The sequence below is a fragment of the Pimephales promelas genome, chromosome 6, assembly GCF_988280905.1.
Source record: "Pimephales promelas chromosome 6, fPimPro1.hap1.1, whole genome shotgun sequence".
In the NCBI taxonomy this organism is placed as follows: domain Eukaryota; kingdom Metazoa; phylum Chordata; class Actinopteri; order Cypriniformes; family Leuciscidae; genus Pimephales; species Pimephales promelas.
This window is the reverse complement of record NC_142774.1, coordinates 33,146,245-33,164,091: the sequence shown is the minus strand read 5'-3', so window position 1 is coordinate 33,164,091 and position 17,847 is coordinate 33,146,245. Positions and strand designations below refer to the sequence as shown.

The following is a 17,847-nucleotide window of genomic DNA, read 5'->3' as shown; positions in this document are numbered from 1 at the left end:
CCCTGACTGCTGTGCTATGGCTGATAAACATCCCTTCTTCCATTTTTATTTTTTTTTTTTCATCTGCTGTTCTCATAAAACATTACATTCAATTATATTCTCTTACAGTGGTATCTTCCTTCTGGCATGATGATTTCTAAAATGGTTAATGAGTTTAAAATCAAATTGGTTACATGCCAAAAGAGATACTGGAAAACAAATCATTCTCCCCTAAAAGAAAATTACTCTGACCAGGCATATATTATTTTGCCTGTGATGAAATCACATAATTTGCTTGCCACAAGTCACCTTTGCATGGATAATTTCCCTTGCATGGAAATAACTTGACTGACACATATTATATTATTGTATATGTATGTGTGTGAGTGTGTCTGCTCAGCCTGTATGCGTGGATACCTTTTTGAAAATATGCATAATTTGTGTAACATTTTTATCCCTGTCACTCTCATTCTTTATTTGATTTGATTCACTCTTGTTTATTATTGCTTTCCTAAATTTTCCTTATCATTTACCTCAGTCTTTTAACAAATTCCCATATGTTCCTTCATGATTGACTCAAAGCCATAGCATTTGATAATTCAATGCCAATTCATGTTTTATGGGAAAAACCTCTGATTGTATCTCGGTGCTGTTTTTAAGGGCTTTGAACATGTTTCAAACATGCTATCTGTGTTTTTGTTGACATGAGCTCTTCATGTCGAGAACAATCTTGAGATGCCTCATTGGTACAGCTCCACTCTGTGTTATGATTACTTTCCCCATTTGTTCTTTGTGCACAGGTTTCTGTATTACTTATTCTTTCCCTTTGTTTTTCTTTATACTTTCCCTCTTGTGCAAGTGAATGAGTGGATACTTGAAACAATATAACGTGTTTAAGCAAGTTATTTCCTGCCCATTTCCTCTCCTCACTCTGTAATTCTTCTTTGCTTTGCTTAACTGCTCCCATGCCTTCCCAAATCCTTTGGATCCAAATCTAGATAAATATGCGATATTTCATCATTCTGTCAAGTAGTTTCCTTATCATCTGAACTGAAGACAGTTTGTATTGCTCCTGCCCTGACTAGTTTTCCAATGTCTTTTGTCCTCTTCATTTCCCATTTGTTCTTTTAAACAACTCTTTGTGCTGTTAAAATGGAAGATTATGATGGATCTGACACAACAGAGTTTTCTCTGATGCAAATCATGCATGACCCTGCCACACTCGCAAGTCCAGATCTGCTTTCAGAGGTGTCCGATATGAAGCAGGACCTGATTAAAGTGTCAGTCCTTCTGACCTCTGAAAATTCAGAAATATCGTGCTCGTCGGATGCAAGAGAGAGATCAGACAAGGCTAGGGAAGAAGAAGTGGACGAGCCATTTGAAATTGTTGAAAAAGTGAAAGAGGACTTGGAAAAGGTAGAAGAGATCCTCCGTGAGGGAACAATGGATGACACAAAGAGGGAAAGTGCTATTGGGATATCTGTAACCATTGATGGTGATGAGTGGGTACTTCTCGGTGAGACAGATGTTGAAGAATCCAAAAGCAAAAACATCACTGAAGACCAAGAGACACTCATTCAGGAAGTTCGAATCACAAGAGACAATATATCAAGTTCTTTTCCTAAGAGGGATATGTCAGGTATGGTTTCATATCTCAGTGGTGACTTAGAACAATGTCTGCAGGAACCTGTACCATTTAGTCATTCACAAGATGTAGATATTGTTCAAGAAAGCTTTAAAGAGGTATTTGTTGCCCGTGCTAAACACCGTCCAGCAGAAATCAAAAAGCCAGTAAGGAAAAAGCGTAAAGAGAGGGAGTTTGCAAGTGGCAGTTCTGAAGATGACCTGGAAAGGATGAGTAGGAGTCAGTCTGAGGAGTCTCTTGATGAAGATGCAGTTATTGGTGGATCTGGACCTGTCTTTTTATCGGGTCCTGTGTCTCCTAGAGTTGTAGAAACTCCAATTGGATCCATTAAAGACAGGGTTAAGGCACTGCAGATGAAGGTTGAAGAAGAAAAGGAGGTGGACAATCAAAACTGGAAAGTGAATACTTCCCATGTCAAAGAGGCAGAAAAATCAACCAAGCTTCCTCCAAAATCCCCCAGATCTCCAAAGTCACAGACAGAAAGGCTGGAAGAAACCATGTCTGTAAGAGAACTGATGAAGGCATTTCAGACTGGCCAAGATCCATCAAAAAGCAAGTCTGGACTTTTTGAACATAAAGCAATTACAGCTGTAACCTCTGAGATGGCAACTTCTGATGAGACGCAGGTTCCCCCAACATATGATTACCAAATGACAGTAACAACTCAACATTTACAAGAAGAAGCAATTACCACTGAGACCTCTGAAAAGGCAAGTCCTAATGTAACACAGATTTCTCCGACATATGACAGCCAACTAACAGTAACAACCCAACATTTACAAGAAAGAGAAAATACGTCCGAGACCTCTCAAACGGCAAGTCCTATTGTAACACAGATTTCTCCGACATATGACAGCCATCTGACAGTCACAACCCAACATTTACAAGAAAGAGCAATTACGACTGAGACCTCTGAAACGCCAAGTCCTATTCTAACACAGATTCCTCTGACAAGTGACAGTCAACTAACAGTAACAACCCAACATTTACAAGAAAGAGAAATTACGACTGAGAGCTCTGAAACGGCAAGTCCTACCGTAACACAGATTTCTCCGACATATGACAGCCAACTAACAGTAACAACCCAACATTTACAAGAAAGAGAAATTACGTCTGAGAGCTCTGAAACGGCAAGTCCTATCGTAACACAGATTTCTCCGACATATGACAGCCAACTAACAGTAACAACCCAACATTTACAAGAAAGAGAAAATATGACCGAGACCTCTGAAATGGCAAGTCCTATTGTAACAGAGATTCCTCCGACAAGTGACAGCCAACTAACAGTAACAACCCAACAATTACAAGAAAGAGAAATTACGACTGAGAGCTCTGAAACGGCAAGTCCTATCGTAACACAGATTTCTCCGACATATGACAGCCAACTAACAGTAACAACCCAACATTTACAAGAAAGAGAAAATATGACCGAGACCTCTGAAATGGCAAGTCCTATTGTAACACAGATTCCTCCGACAAGTGACAGCCAACTAACAGTAACAACCCAACAATTACAAGAAAGAGAAATTACGACTGAGAGCTCTGAAACGGCAAGTCCTACCGTAACACAGATTTCTCCGACATCTGACAGCCAACTGACAGTCACAACCCAACATTTACAAGAAAGAGCAATTACGACTGAGACCTCTGAAACGCCAAGTCCTATTGTAGCACAGATTCCTCCGACGAGTGACAGTCAACTAACAGTAACAACCCAACAATTACAAGAAAGAGAAATTACGACTGAGAGCTCTGAAACGGCAAGTCCTACCGTAACACAGATTTCTCCGACATATGACAGCCAACTGACAGTCACAACCCAACGTTTACAAGAAAGAGCAATTACGACTGAGACCTCTGAAACGGCAAGTCCTAATGTAACACAGATTATGACTGTTGTAACCTCTGAAGCGTCAAGTTCTGATATGATGCAGGTCCCTCCTACATATGATAAACAAATGACAGTATCAACCCAACATTTACAAGAAAAAAATGTTGTAGAAAACAAAATCATTCAAGAATCATATTTTGACCCAAACACAATTCAATATAAACCAATGGTCGATGATGGTGAAACAGTAAACAGTACTTTTTTAAACAGTACTTTGTCCATCCAAAATACAGAAGGTGATCCAGCTATAACTTCCAACATTATCTTTAACTTTAAAGAGGAAACCTCTCGGGAAGACCTGCTCTCTGAGCTTACATCAATGGACCAAAATGGAAAACCATCTCAGGAACAAGGCAGATTTGAGACTGAGGAACAACAAATAACTTCTGAGCTATTAGAAAATGAAGACCCAGGGCTGATTCCTGAGAGAATGTATTATGAAGATAACATCTACCAGAATAGGAGATTGTCTGTGGAACCTCAGATCAGCCCAGACAGGAAACCATCAGAAGACTTCAGCGCAGATATTAAGGCAGAACTTGAGGACAGTCCTGGATATCTGCTCTTTAGGCGGACATCGGGTGAAGCAAGTAAACGCTATTTAATGTGTAGAGATGGCCCTTCATTAGACGATGAGGAGCAGATACATCAGGTAGCTGTGGATCCAAGTAAATCAAATATAATCACTGCATTTGCTACTGCAATGGTGCAAGGTGAGCCCTTACTTAAAAGTGAAATACACGAAGCCTCAGAAGAAAGTCCTGATAGTGTGAAACACGAGGCCTTGGTAGACTCTCCTGGAAATAGTACAGGAACTAGGACTCCTTACACCAGCACATGTGACAATGATACATTTGATGGACTTGCTGAAACCCCTCAAAATAGCCCTGAAATCCTTGTTACTCCAACTGAAAAAACAGAAGTCAGACATCAAGAGGCTACAGAGACAACTTACCAGTCAATTTTGGTGACATCACATGAAAGAGCAGAGAGTGACAAGAGTGTCCAATTATGTTCAGTAACTGCCACAAAAAGCAAGACATCACCTTATGATTCTAAGATTGAATCACCTTCCCTATTGACCAGAACTGATTCACCATCCAGTGATGACTCTAAAATGTATTCACTTTCTCCTTCCTCCAAAACGGAGTCACCATCCTCTACTAATTCGAAGACAATAGTTCAAGAGACAATTGAAGTTATGAAATGGGACAGTGAAACAACTGCACATGACATGAGAAGTGATTCATCCTATAGATATGATATGAAGCCAACAGAATTCAGTGTAATCAATGAGTCTGAGAAGATACTTCAACATTGCCATCACAGTCCAGATGCACTTGATAGACCTTCTACATTAGATTCTCTGCAACCTGAAAGCATAAGTGACTCTAAAACTCTCTGGAGAACAGACTCACTTGAGACTACTCTCATCAGAGAAGATGGGCCATCTCCAAAAACGCCAGACTCTATCGAGCCAAGCCCAAACAAGGAGTCCCCATGGCAAGACTCATTAGAGGGTAGCCCCAGTGGGGAGGAGAATGGACAATTAAGTTATATTGAAAGGGTCTTTTCAACAAGTCAGTCTTTCGCTTCTGATTCAAGAAAAAAATTAGACACAGAAAATAATTCTGAACAAGACATTTATTTAGAAAGTGAGTCCTCCCAAGGGTCCCATGAGACCCCAGAAATGCAGTGCCTTTCCATGACCCTGGAGCAAAAAGAAGAGGTACTTGACAGTGAGGATCTTAATGATTTTGATGCTTTACAAAGGCAATTCACTCCAGAAGAAGAGATGTTTAAGATGGCTGCAAAGATCAAAACATTTGATGAAATGGAAAAGGACGCAAGAGTTAAAAAGGTAAAATTTAATTTTGATTGTGATTTTAAACAATTGAAAGAAGAAAACCTGTCACCACATGAAAGTCCTCTAGACTTTGACTCAATGTTAACAAAAGATTCAGAAGAGCAGTGCTTGGAGAATCTGACTGAATCTGGCCTACAACCTTCATTGTCTGATGAGGATTATGAAAACCCTGAGTTGGAAGAGTCATCCAACAAAGTATCATATGTAACCAGTGACATTTTAAAGACCATGGACAAAGGTGAGCAAGACCATACCCATTTGAAGACTGTGGATTTACAGACATGCACAAACATACCATCTTTGCCAACCCATGTAAACAAGGAGAAAGACTATGAACAGTTTTCTACAGAGTACCATACTACAGTGACCAGTGGGACTACACCTGAGGAGGATCTGGTTATTACATCAGCAGAAAGCAAAACAGACATTGAGGTCGATGCTGATGTTGATTCCAATTCTCCTGGTGAGAGACCAACTTCTGAAAAAGCGCTAGAACTAGTTTTTCCTAATGAAATTATAGGTACTACTACTGCAGCCAAGGAAGTGCAAAATGAATCCCCAACAGATTTCTGTATTTATGAAGAGGACAATGAAGGAAAGCCAGATAAAATTCCATCATCTACTCCAAGAGACTTGGTTCCCTGGAGTGCTGAAGTGGAAGATGATGAGGCATTTGATGCACAAATTGAAGCTGAGGAGCAGAAAATACTTGCTTTGTGTACAGACAGACAATCCCATGGAACCACACCTGACACTCCTGGACGTACCCCTACTGAAGAGGGGACACCAAATCCTTTCCTTTTCCAAGAAGGAAAACTATTTGAGATGACCAGAGGTGGAGCCATTGACATGACCAAGAGGACAATGGAGGAAGAGGAAGAAAGATTAGCCTTTTTTCCAATAAATGAAGATCCATGTGAAGATTTTGAACAAGTCAATTCCAACACTAGTGAGTCATTTGAGTTGACTGCAGATGGTTTAGTGCATGAAGACAGGTTTACTGAGGAACCTGATGCAAAGTCTGATGGCTTTAGTCAAACTGGAGCCAAGATTAAACCAGAACATTCAGAACCGATTAAATTCCCTCTACAGAGTGAACTAAAGAGCCCCACAGAGGATAATGGAATCCATGAAGACGCACTGATACCGAATGTTGACACTGCCACTTATACAGTAACTCGAACAGTTTATTCTGAGCAAGAATCCTCCGACTCCTCAGTAGATGATGAACAGCATTCTGTTGTTGAAATGCCCATTTCCAACCAAGTATCAATGATTTCCTCTAGTGCCTCAGCTCATACTGTTAGTCAACAGCAATTCCAGACATCACGTTCAATGTCCACTCCATTCAAGGACATTGCTGCTGAAATCGAGGACACAACATCTAAGCCAAAAACTGCTGTGAAATCAGCCAGCTTTGACCAAATTTTAGGACCAGGGGACTCCATTGAGCAGAATCAAAGGCCTAAATCTGAGGCAGATATTGGTATCTCAGAATGGTCCATGTCTGTTGTGGATGATCACACTAATATAGAAAGCAACTACACCAAACCAAAGATTTCATCCTCCCAGATGGCTCCACAGTATTCTGCATCCAGTCAACCTGAACTACCTGCCAAAGTCTTTCAGGAATTAGACCCTTCTAGGAACACAGAGTGTGATGAAACCAAAGGAGACAGAGCCTCTGTTGAGTTAGGGATAGAAAGTTTGAAAGCAATTCGACCCCCGTCCGTAGGCGATGATGTCTTTGAGTCAAGGGCCTACTGGGAGGATTGTGTGGAGACACAGATGCAGAGAATCTCAGACAGCACTACCCCAGACCAAAGTAAAGGTACCTCTACTTGGCACTTGCCCCCCGTATTACTTTCTCCAAAATTTACCTTAACTCCATGAAAAGTCTCTTTTCTTTCTTTTTTTATTTTTATTTTGTGTTTTAATTTGTTGTTCTGTGTTGTCCTGTGATTTTTGTTTTATATATTGTGGTGTTTTGTAATGTACTTTGTCTCATCTCAATATTTTCGTGTGTGTGTGTGTTTGTGTGTCATTTTTGTGACTTTTTATGTCATGTTTTATTCATTTGCATATCAGTGTGTACATGAAAACTGAAATCTCAAGATTGACTGGCTCTACTTTTTTTTTTGTTGGGTGATACTTTTACAGTTTCCTTGTGCAATGCATGCCCACTACTGCATGTTTCATCTGAGAAATATTAAAACAACCATGGCAATGGCACATTTTTGTGTAAAAAGACTTTAAATTTTTCATTGTGTAAAAAGAATAAATTATGGCATATAATATTAAATAACTTTATAGATCTATATAAAATATATACAGTAATTATATAGGTATTCAGTCATTGTACTTTCATGCTATTAACTCTTTCCCCACCAGAATTTTTTTTTTTAAGTTGCCAGTCACCGCCATCATTTTTGATAATTTCCACAAGATTTTCATGGCCCCCTGAATATTTCGTTGTATGAATAAATGAACATGCAATATATCAAAATAAAAGAACAGAGCCTCAACGTTTAAATGAACAAACAAAAAGTCTAATTAGAAAAGGCAACATTTTGAGAAAAAATCTGAGAAAAACACATTTTTGTCAAAGATTACACCTGGATCGGATTCGGTATAATGATCAAAATATAAATTAAGTAGATTGAGTCCTTCAACACCTCCAAAGCTTGCACAGTCCTATACCTCGTCCTGGGGCGACATCTCATTCTGTAACATAATGCAGTTTTGATTTAATTTGTTACATTTATATAGCTTTATATAGCTTTTCTAGGTACTCAAAGCGCTTTACATGGGGAATCTCCTCATCCTCCAACACCTGGATGATGCGACGGCATTCATATTGCACCAGAACACCCACCACACACCAGCTTATTGGAGGAGAGGACACAGTGATAAAGCCAATCTGTATGGGGATGATTGGGAGGCCATAATGGACAGAGGCCAAGGGGCAAATTTGTCCAGGATGCCGTTTACATGCTGTTTAATGATGATTGCGTTATTTTACATATGCATCTGCTTACATATGCAAAAGTCTTTTCGGTACTCTTTCAGAAGATGTCATAGCGCTCCCTACCGTATAATAGTTAAAACAAAAAAAGCCGGAAAGTTCTGTTATTGGCGGGGAAGCATTGTCTCAAATGACGGACATTTACGTCAATGATGGGGAAAGAGTTAAGAAATATGTAAAACTACAACTTTTTTTGTGCTACAAAACTAGACTTAACAACAACTCTAGTCGCATATTTTTGTGATATCTCAAATATCGTTAATGCATATCCCATATTATAGTAATAAACCGTACATTAGCTGTCAAAGTAGTTAAACTAGTAAATGAACAGGGTTTTGATGTTTTGAATGCATTTCTAAAATAAAATATAAATGAAAAATACTTTGATGTTACAGTGGACTGGCATGATGATGCAGATAGGAAAGAAGAGACTTTGGCCATAATTGCTGACCTTCTAGGTTTTAGTTGGACAGGTGAGTAGTATGTCAGTAAGAAGTTGCTAGAAAATCAAAACTCTTTCTGAAGCAAAAACATAATTGGATGTTTCTTTTAGAACTGGCCAAGGAGTTGGAATTCAATGAAGATGAGATTCAGCAAGTGCGTGCTGAAAACCCAAATTCATTACAAGAGCAGAGTTATGCCCTTTTGCAGCGCTGGGTAGAAAGAGAAGGAAAGCATGCGACTGGTGAGTCCTGTTTTTATTCAGTCTTATCAGTCAGAATTGAATTAATTCAATGTTATTAAAATACAAATCCTTGAAATGCATTTTAAATAATAGATTTTATTATGTCTCAAATTCCACAGAAGATACATTGATTAAAAGAATCACTAAAATAAATCGCATGGACATTGTTCATCTTATTGAGATTCAAATGCACAAGTCAATCCAGGAGCAAACCTCAAGAACATATGCAGAGATTGAAAGGACTTTAGATCACAGTGAAGGTAGGACAATGCAATTAGCACATTCTTGGTTTGCATATATATATGAGAACTGCAAGATGTAAACCCTTAAAATAAGTTTGAATTAAAAGTCTTAGAGTGTCAAAGTGGATGTTTTTGTCTTTTGTAGCTCTCTCCTCAGTCCAAGAGGATGTTGACAGTCTCCGGGTGGTGCGGAGAGTGGAGACTTCACAAAGGCATCCTCCAGCTGTGTCAGAAGAAGACTTATCTGTGGCCTCTCTCCTTGACATTCCCTCATGGGCTGAAACAATGGGAAACATCCATTCAGAGAGCATTCATGGAGATCTGATGGAGGAACTGGAGATCAACCAGTGAGCGATACACAGAGCTACTTTAATTAAATGGCATTTACAGTGATGATTGCACTCAGTTAATCAGTCTTCTGGTAGTACACAACCTGGTCATTCACTTTGCTTTCTCAATGTCTCCTAGGGATAGCTTCACCAATCCATGGCTGTTTCAAGAGGTCAAGAAAGAATCTACAAAGGAAGCTGAATATGAAGAAGTAAGTCCATGGCATTGTGCATTTGATGCATATCCTGTGGGTCATGTTCCAGATGTGTCAACCCCAGTACTGACAAGAAACCTTCCACAGGGTCTTAGTTTTCTAGTTTTTTTTTTTTTTACTAAAAGAAAATTCCACATAACTCTAACTAGTCATTGTGGTGCGAAAGGCTAATGGAAAGTTATGCAAGAATGTTGTTCCAGGAAGAAACACAATCTACTCAACTGATGATTCTAGACTCCTCTCTCTTGACCTGCCTGAATAGAAATGATTACAGAATGATGACATGAATGTGTTTCTAAAATGAACTGATGATCATTGCATGTTTTGTTTGTCACTGGTTGTATATATCCCTTCAATATCATCTATTTTCCCTTGTCATACTTTTCCATACCTCATATAATCCTGTAGGTTTCAGCAGCATCTGAAGAGGAAAATCAAGCTCAGGGTGACCTTTCCGACACTGAAAATGCTTGTCTCTCTTCTTCATCATCAGTCAGTTTGAAGAGTCAGTCAGACTCAGAATTCCACCAACAACCAACAAAGGCATCTCAAAATGTCTTTGATTTCAGTCAGGTGTCTATTGTGAGATTTTCGTCAGGTGAAAATTCCGTTGTTTCGTCAGCAGTTGAACCTGGACACACAGTACCCGACCTACTGCAACACACTTCACCAATGAGTCAAGAGGAAGAAAATCTACTCAAAGAACCAAAATATCAAGGTGGAGATTCTATGCGTCTTGATCAAGTGTCGCCTGTATATGAAAAAAGTGATTTAGAAAGCAATGAAAAATCGTTAGTGGCACAACTATTTGAACCTAATACAACTTCAAACACCATACAGTATTCTTCATACCATGAAAGCAAACCATGTGAAGTTGATAGATTGGTTCCTGGCAGCAACCAAGTACTAGGCCAAAATATTAGTCCTTCACTTTCCCCTCATGCTTCTGTGAGGGAGGCTGATGAAACTCTCTCACACAGTGTTGAAGTGAATCCAGGGCTTTCAAGAGTGACTCCGGATCTCATTAAGGGCCCTCCAGAATCAGATCAGGTCTTTCTTACCCCAGAAAAGCTAAGTGATTTGGATCCAGTTGCTTTATTGCAAAGCCGTAAGGTAGTAGATCAAAATTTAGTTGAATCTTCTCATACAATTGACTCTACATCACTGCAGTCACCTACTTATCATGAGATCACAATTTTAAATCAACGACAATCTGATACAAACAGCTCCCCAGAGCAACCTTTGGAGCCTGAAGTTGATCCTAGGGTAGAATCACAAACTGATTCCTGTGAACAGGAACCATATCTACAACTTTTAGAATCTCAAAAGCAAAAGCCTGATGCGTTAAAAGTAAATACACAAATGGATTTAACAATTGAACCTCTCATAAATGAGAGTTATGAGACTGAGACTGACCCAGACATGTGGATTCCAAGGGAAACTGCAGAGCTGAGTGAAATTTCTCCTTTTTGTGGCTCTGACCTCAGTCCACAAACACCAGAAACAGTCATAGCTTGTCAATATTTTGATTTCAGGGAAAAGTCTTCTGAACTTGGATCAGCAACTACTAAGAAATCTGTTTCACAGGAGGCAGTGGTGTCCAAAGGTTTAAAACGGCAGCAGTCTGAATCATTAATCTCTGGTGCAGCTCAACAGTCAGAAGAAAAGCATATTGACCGCTGTCTTTCTAAGTCCTCTGAACCCTTGGTACTTACTCTGAACATGAATACAGCAGTTGAGAAACCTGTTTCCCTGGAGGTAGAACTAGCTTTACTTCCATCCCAGGATGGCAGTGAAAACACCTTACCTTCCAAAGATTCCAATAGGCTACTGTCAGAAACAGTCATAACTTCTCAACAGTTTGACTTCAAGGAGAAGTCTTCTCAACTTGGATCAGCAACTACTAAGAAACCTGTTTCACAGGAGGCAGTGGTGTCCAAAGGTTTAAAACGGCCGCTGTCTGAATCATTCATCTCTGGTGAAACCCAACAGTCAGAAGAAAAGTGCATTGATCGCTGTCTTTCTGACTCCTCTGAACCCTTGGTACTAACTCTGAACGTGAATCCAGCAGTTGAGAAACCTGCTTCCCAGGAGGCAGTACTACCTTTACCACTCTCTCAGGATGGCAGTGACAAGGCCTTACCTTCCAAAGATCCCAAAAGGCTACTGTCAGAAACAGTCATAACTTCTCAAGATTTTGACTTCAGAGAGAAGTCTTCTGAACTTGGATCAGAAACTACTAAGAAACCTGTTTCACAGGAGGCAGTGGTGTCCAAAGGTTTAAAACGGCAGCAGTCTGAATCATCAATCTCTGGTGCAACCCAACAGTCAGAAGAAAAGCATATTGACCGCTGCCTTTCTGAGTCCTCTGAACCCTTGGTACTAACTCTGAACGTGAATCCAGCAGTTGAGAAACCTGTTTCCCAGGAGGCAGTACTACCTTTACCGCTCTCTCAGGATGGCAGTGACAAGGCCTTACCTTCCAAAGATCCCAAAAAGCTACTGTCAGAAACAGTCATAACTTCTCAAGATTTTGACTTCAGAGAGAAGTCTTCTGAACTTGGATCAGAAACTACTAAGAAATCTGTTTCACAGGAGGCAGTGGTGTCCAAAGGTTTAAAACGGCAGCAGTCTGAATCATCAATCTCTGGTGCAACCCAACAGTCAGAAGAAAAGCATATTGACCGCTGCCTTTCTGAGTCCTCTGAACCCTTGGTACTAACTCTGAACATCAATACAGCAGTTGAGAAACCTGTTTCCCAGGAGGCAGTACTACCTTTACCGCTCTCGCAGGATGGCAGTGACAAGGCCTTACCTTCCAAAGATCCCAAAAGGCTACTGTCAGAAACAGTCATAACTTCTCAAGATTTTGACTTCAGAGAGAAGTCTTCTGAACTTGGATCAGAAACTACTAAGAAACCTGTTTCACAGGAGGCAGTGGTGTCCAAAGGTTTAAAACGGCAGCAGTCTGAATCATCAATCTCTGGTGCAACCCAACAGTCAGAAGAAAAGCATATTGACCGCTGCCTTTCTGAGTCCTCTGAACCCTTGGTACTAACTCTGAACGTGAATCCAGCAGTTGAGAAACCTGTTTCCCAGGAGGCAGTACTACCTTTACCACTCTCTCAGGATGGCAGTGACAAGGCCTTACCTTCCAAAGATCCCAAAAGGCTACTGTCAGAAACAGTCATAACTTCTCAAGATTTTGACTTCAGAGAGAAGTCTTCTGAACTTGGATCAGAAACTACTAAGAAACCTGTTTCACAGGAGGCAGTGGTGTCCAAAGGTTTAAAACGGCAGCAGTCTGAATCATCAATCTCTGGTGCAACCCAACAGTCAGAAGAAAAGCATATTGACCGCTGCCTTTCTGAGTCCTCTGAACCCTTGGTACTAACTCTGAACATGAATACGGTAGTTGAGAAACCTGTTTCCCAGGAGGCAGTACTACCTTTACCGCTCTCTCAGGATGGCAGTGACAAGGCCTTACCTTCCAAAGATCCCAAAAAGCTACTGTCAGAAACAGTCATAACTTCTCAAGATTTTGACTTCAGAGAGAAGTCTTCTGAACTTGGATCAGAAACTACTAAGAAATCTGTTTCACAGGAGGCAGTGGTGTCCAAAGGTTTAAAACGGCAGCAGTCTGAATCATCAATCTCTGGTGCAACCCAACAGTCAGAAGAAAAGCATATTGACCGCTGCCTTTCTGAGTCCTCTGAACCCTTGGTACTAACTCTGAACATCAATACAGCAGTTGAGAAACCTGTTTCCCAGGAGGCAGTACTACCTTTACCGCTCTCTCAGGATGGCAGTGACAAGGCCTTACCTTCCAAAGATCCCAAAAGGCTACTGTCAGAAACAGTCATAACTTCTCAAGATTTTGACTTCAGAGAGAAGTCTTCTGAACTTGGATCAGAAACTACTAAGAAATATGTTACACAGGAGGCAGTGGTGTCCAAAGGTTTAAAACGGCAGCAGTCTGAATCATCAATCTCTGGTGCAACCCAAAAGTCAGAAGAAAAGCATATTGACCGCTGCCTTTCTGAGTCCTCTGAACCCTTGGTACTAACTCTGAACATGAATACGGTAGTTGAGAAACCTGTTCCCCAGGAGGCAGTACTAGCTTTACCGCTCTCTCAGGATGGCAGTGACAAGGCCTTACCTTCCAAAGATCCCAAAAGGCTAGTGTCAGACTCTGTTTTGTCTGGTGCAATATCCCAACAATCAGAGGAAAAACATTCTGACTGTTATTTCTCTGACTCTTCTGAATCCTTGGTGTTTGACATGAATTCGGTGCATGAAGAACTTGAAAAAACAGTTCAACCAGAACAGCCATTATCTGATCAACTAGAGGTGAGTGGTTCGTTAGTTATTGGTGTTTCCCAAGACAGATTTACAGGGGACCTACAATCAATTGTTGAAAAAACAAAAATGGAGTCACCTACATCTCAAACTGATCTGAGTGAACATAAGGAATTAGAAGATACTGATGTGTCAAAACCTGTAAACACCGAAAAACCAAAACCCAAAAATTTACTAAGCATTGATCAACAACACGATGACTCTGATCTTGAGACTTTTTTCGACTGCAGACAGACCATTTCAGATTATTCTGAAGCAGAAGACGACAAACCCTTAAAAGGCGCAATGGGACTTAGTAATAAAGTCTTAAGCTCGACTATTCATGAACTACAACAACAACCAAATGTCAGAATTGCCTCAGCACTACCATCCCATGAGAGCCCTCGTTGGTCAATCAGGTCATCAGACAGTGACGATTTTGAGGATTCTCTCATCATCAAAGAACCCAATGATGATGCAGAGGAGAAATACTTTTTAAGCCACAAAAGTCTTGAATCTTCTGCACAGTTTCCTCAGGAGCTTCCTCATCGAAGAGGGGCTGAGTATAATGATGATGATGATGATCTGAGGAGGGTAAGCATCCTCAGCATGACCTCCCTCAACCCATCCCCCCCACCCCCCTCCGATCTACCCTAATCCATTTCCTGCTGAATGAGTTTGCTGAAGGGATGGTGTTTGGTTTCACTAATTAGGATGATTTTAAAACCTTAAAAACGTGATTTTACTCAAACAAATAAAAAAAAACATGATCATGTCACATTCATACCTTAACACCATCATAATCACTGTCTGCTTGTTCAGATAGTGCGGATGCATGTACTACATTTATGACATTGTAATGTCATATACTAAATATGCAGGATTTTGCAAGCAAGTAATAACTATATCTTAATATACATAACAATTAAGAGTATTTTCCATACTTATGAACAACTAAGCAACGGATTGCTGGATTTGAAGTGACTTGCTTACTAGCTAATTGTTTCATACAAGTCTATTTAAAAATGGTGCATGTTGTGTCAAGTTAAGAATGTTTTGTTGTCCCTTGTCTTGTTTTCTGTAAAAAAAAAAAAAGGCAGATTCTAATAATGTTTAGTCTAATGCTATTTTAGCAGAGGGGGCAGCATTACATTGTGTTTATACAAACTTATTTATGTTTTATATATATATCATTTTAATCTTATATTAATGCGTGATTTTACATACACGCTGTTGGTTAGGATATTGATGATGCATTAGGTGTGGTGTCGGATAGCTCTGATGAGGATGTGCTGACCACCAGAGTGGTGCGAAGAAGAGTAATTATTCAGGTACATCTGTGAATGAGAATTGCCTGGTTTATTTTTGAGGTTCAGTGTGGAAGCAGAGTTTCTTAAAGGAGTAGTTCACTTTAAAAAAAAAAAATTGCTGATAATTTACTCACCCCCATGTCATCCAAGATGTCCATGTCATTCTTTCTTCAGTCGAAAAGAAATTAAGGTTTTTGATAAAAACATTCCAGGATTTTCTCCATATAATGGACTTCAATGGGAACCAAAGGGTTCAAGGTCCAAATGAGAATTTCAGTGCTGCTTTAAAGGGTTTTAAACGACACCAGATGATGAGTAAGGTTCTTATCGAGTGAAACGATCGCTCATTTAAAAAAATAAATAACAAAGTTTAAGTTTTATAAGCTCAAATGCTCGCCTTGCTCTGTTCTGTGATGAGCATTTGTGACTCTCCTGTTCGAAATCTTTTTTCAAGTCATGACTCGAAGGGTCCGAGATAAGACCCTTATTCATCGTCTGGTGTCGTTTAAAGCCCTTTGAAGCTGCACTGAAACTCTCATTTGGACCTTAAACCATTTGGTTCCCATTGAAGTCCATTATATGGAGAAAATCCTGGAATGTTTTCATCAAAAACCTTACTTTCTTTTCGACTGAAGAAAGAAAGACGTGGACATCTTGGATGACATGGGGGAGAGTAAATTATCAGCAAAAGTTTTTTTAAAAGCGAACTACTTCTTTAACTCACACTTGGTGTGTAACTTTGAGTGCCAAACTGTTGTGTGATAGTTTTACATACTGCTCTAAGATTTATTTTCTGAAACTGACACGATTTTAAATCCTGCATTTTCAGCTGTGACTTAACCTCCCTGCTCCTCAATTGCTGCTAGAAGTTGTCCATTTAAAACTACTCCAGCAATATAGTATTTGGGAAAGCATACCAGGCTATTAGTTGACTCTTGATCATCATAAAATGGACAACTTCTACAAGATGTGTTCTTCTTTCTATATTGGATGAATATTTTCGGCATTATTTCTTTTTTATTCCTCTTTTGCTAACCCTAACCTTTACCCAAGCCAGGGCAGCTGTTTCCTTTTATGGCGAACACTGCTTTAGCAGGTGATGTATTGATTGTGTGTCTGGTTTCTTCTACAGGGCGATAATGTTCCAGACATTCCTCCACAGTCGGTAACAGAAGAGCAATACACAGATGCACAGGGAAACTTGGTTGTGAAGAAGGTAAACATCCAAGATCTGCAATATCCATCCATCAGTCATCTACCTATTCATCCATCCATCCATACCTGGTTAATGTCCTCTAGATATGTCCTCTTCCATTTTTATTTAACTTTTATTCACTTACATGTTTCTGTTTTCAGGAGAAGAGCAAGGATTTATGTTAAATCCATCATTTCCATTCAAATGTGTTTATTACCCGCTCAGGTGACCAGGAAGGTCATTCGACGGTGTGTGTCATCTGATGGGGTGGAGACAGAGCAGGTAAGGGTGGAGGGCTCCACCCAACAGCCTGTCAATGTGGCGCTGGGGGACGGATATTCGAAAGTAAGGAAGAGGACAGTACTGAAGAGCGAAGGACATCAGACAGAGGTGTGTGACGCTGCCACTAGTCATGAGATACAAAATGAAAAAAAAAAAATAAAAGGCTTACTTAACCTAAATTAAAGTAATTCTGATTACAATTAAGTTGATTTAGTTAATTTAATCAATTATTGCCATTTAAAGAGATCTGCTGTAGAGGTGTCTTTTGTTTAATTTCAGGTTACTTTCCATGAGCAAGACAACATGTCCGCTTCGGGGGAGTCTGTTGTAGGTCAAGAGGTCAGACAGGTGGTCCAAACCACAGTGGTACATGGAGAACAGCTGGAAAAGCATGAGGGGGATCCTTTCCTCGCCACAGACCTGCCCTCTGCACGGGATGACTTCACCCAGGTGAGCTGCTAAGACAGCTGTCATTCCTGACATCTTTACAACATCAGATTTTTATGCTTGGCATTATTTTAAGGGAAGGATTCCAAACTTACACTGTCTCAAAAGTTGTTTTTGTTAGCTTATGTATGTACACTTTTTATTTTAAATCTGACTGACATACATTTAATTTGTTATTTTTATAAATCAATCAAATTTTGTGTAAAAATGTGTTGGCTTTTGACAATTAATAATAATAATAATAATGAGCAATGATATAAAAAATATATTGAATTGTAGGTCATCCGGGTACTCCATGCATACAGAAAATTCACACTGTACTGTTGTAAATACTGCAGAAATAATTCTGTTAATATGTCATTTTGGACTATGCCATGAACATCTAAAGCATCACAGT

At 39.8% G+C, this 17,847-nt stretch overlaps 1 protein-coding gene across 6 annotated transcripts in view; it reads left to right on the top strand.

Annotated features, from left to right (window-relative positions):
* The window catches only part of ank2a (ankyrin 2a, neuronal), a 74,521-nt gene that overhangs the window by 52,137 nt on the left and 4,537 nt on the right, over nucleotides 1-17,847 (top strand). For 5 of the 6 annotated variants that reach the window (XM_089132450.1, XM_089132451.1, XM_089132448.1 and 2 more), the window contains 9 exons: nucleotides 1,139-7,213; nucleotides 8,803-8,880; nucleotides 8,961-9,092; nucleotides 9,212-9,352; nucleotides 9,480-9,681; nucleotides 9,803-9,875; nucleotides 16,659-16,742; nucleotides 16,947-17,111; nucleotides 17,283-17,453. In XM_089132450.1, the coding sequence (XP_088988576.1) occupies nucleotides 1,139-7,213; nucleotides 8,803-8,880; nucleotides 8,961-9,092; nucleotides 9,212-9,352; nucleotides 9,480-9,681; nucleotides 9,803-9,875; nucleotides 16,659-16,742; nucleotides 16,947-17,111; nucleotides 17,283-17,453 (7,121 nt within the window). Of the gene's footprint in view, nucleotides 1-1,138; nucleotides 7,214-8,802; nucleotides 8,881-8,960; nucleotides 9,093-9,211; nucleotides 9,353-9,479; nucleotides 9,682-9,802; nucleotides 9,876-10,286; nucleotides 14,811-15,457; nucleotides 15,548-16,658; nucleotides 16,743-16,946; nucleotides 17,112-17,282; nucleotides 17,454-17,847 lie in introns of all 6 variants that reach the window. The other variant, XM_089132452.1, reaches the window with a different exon arrangement.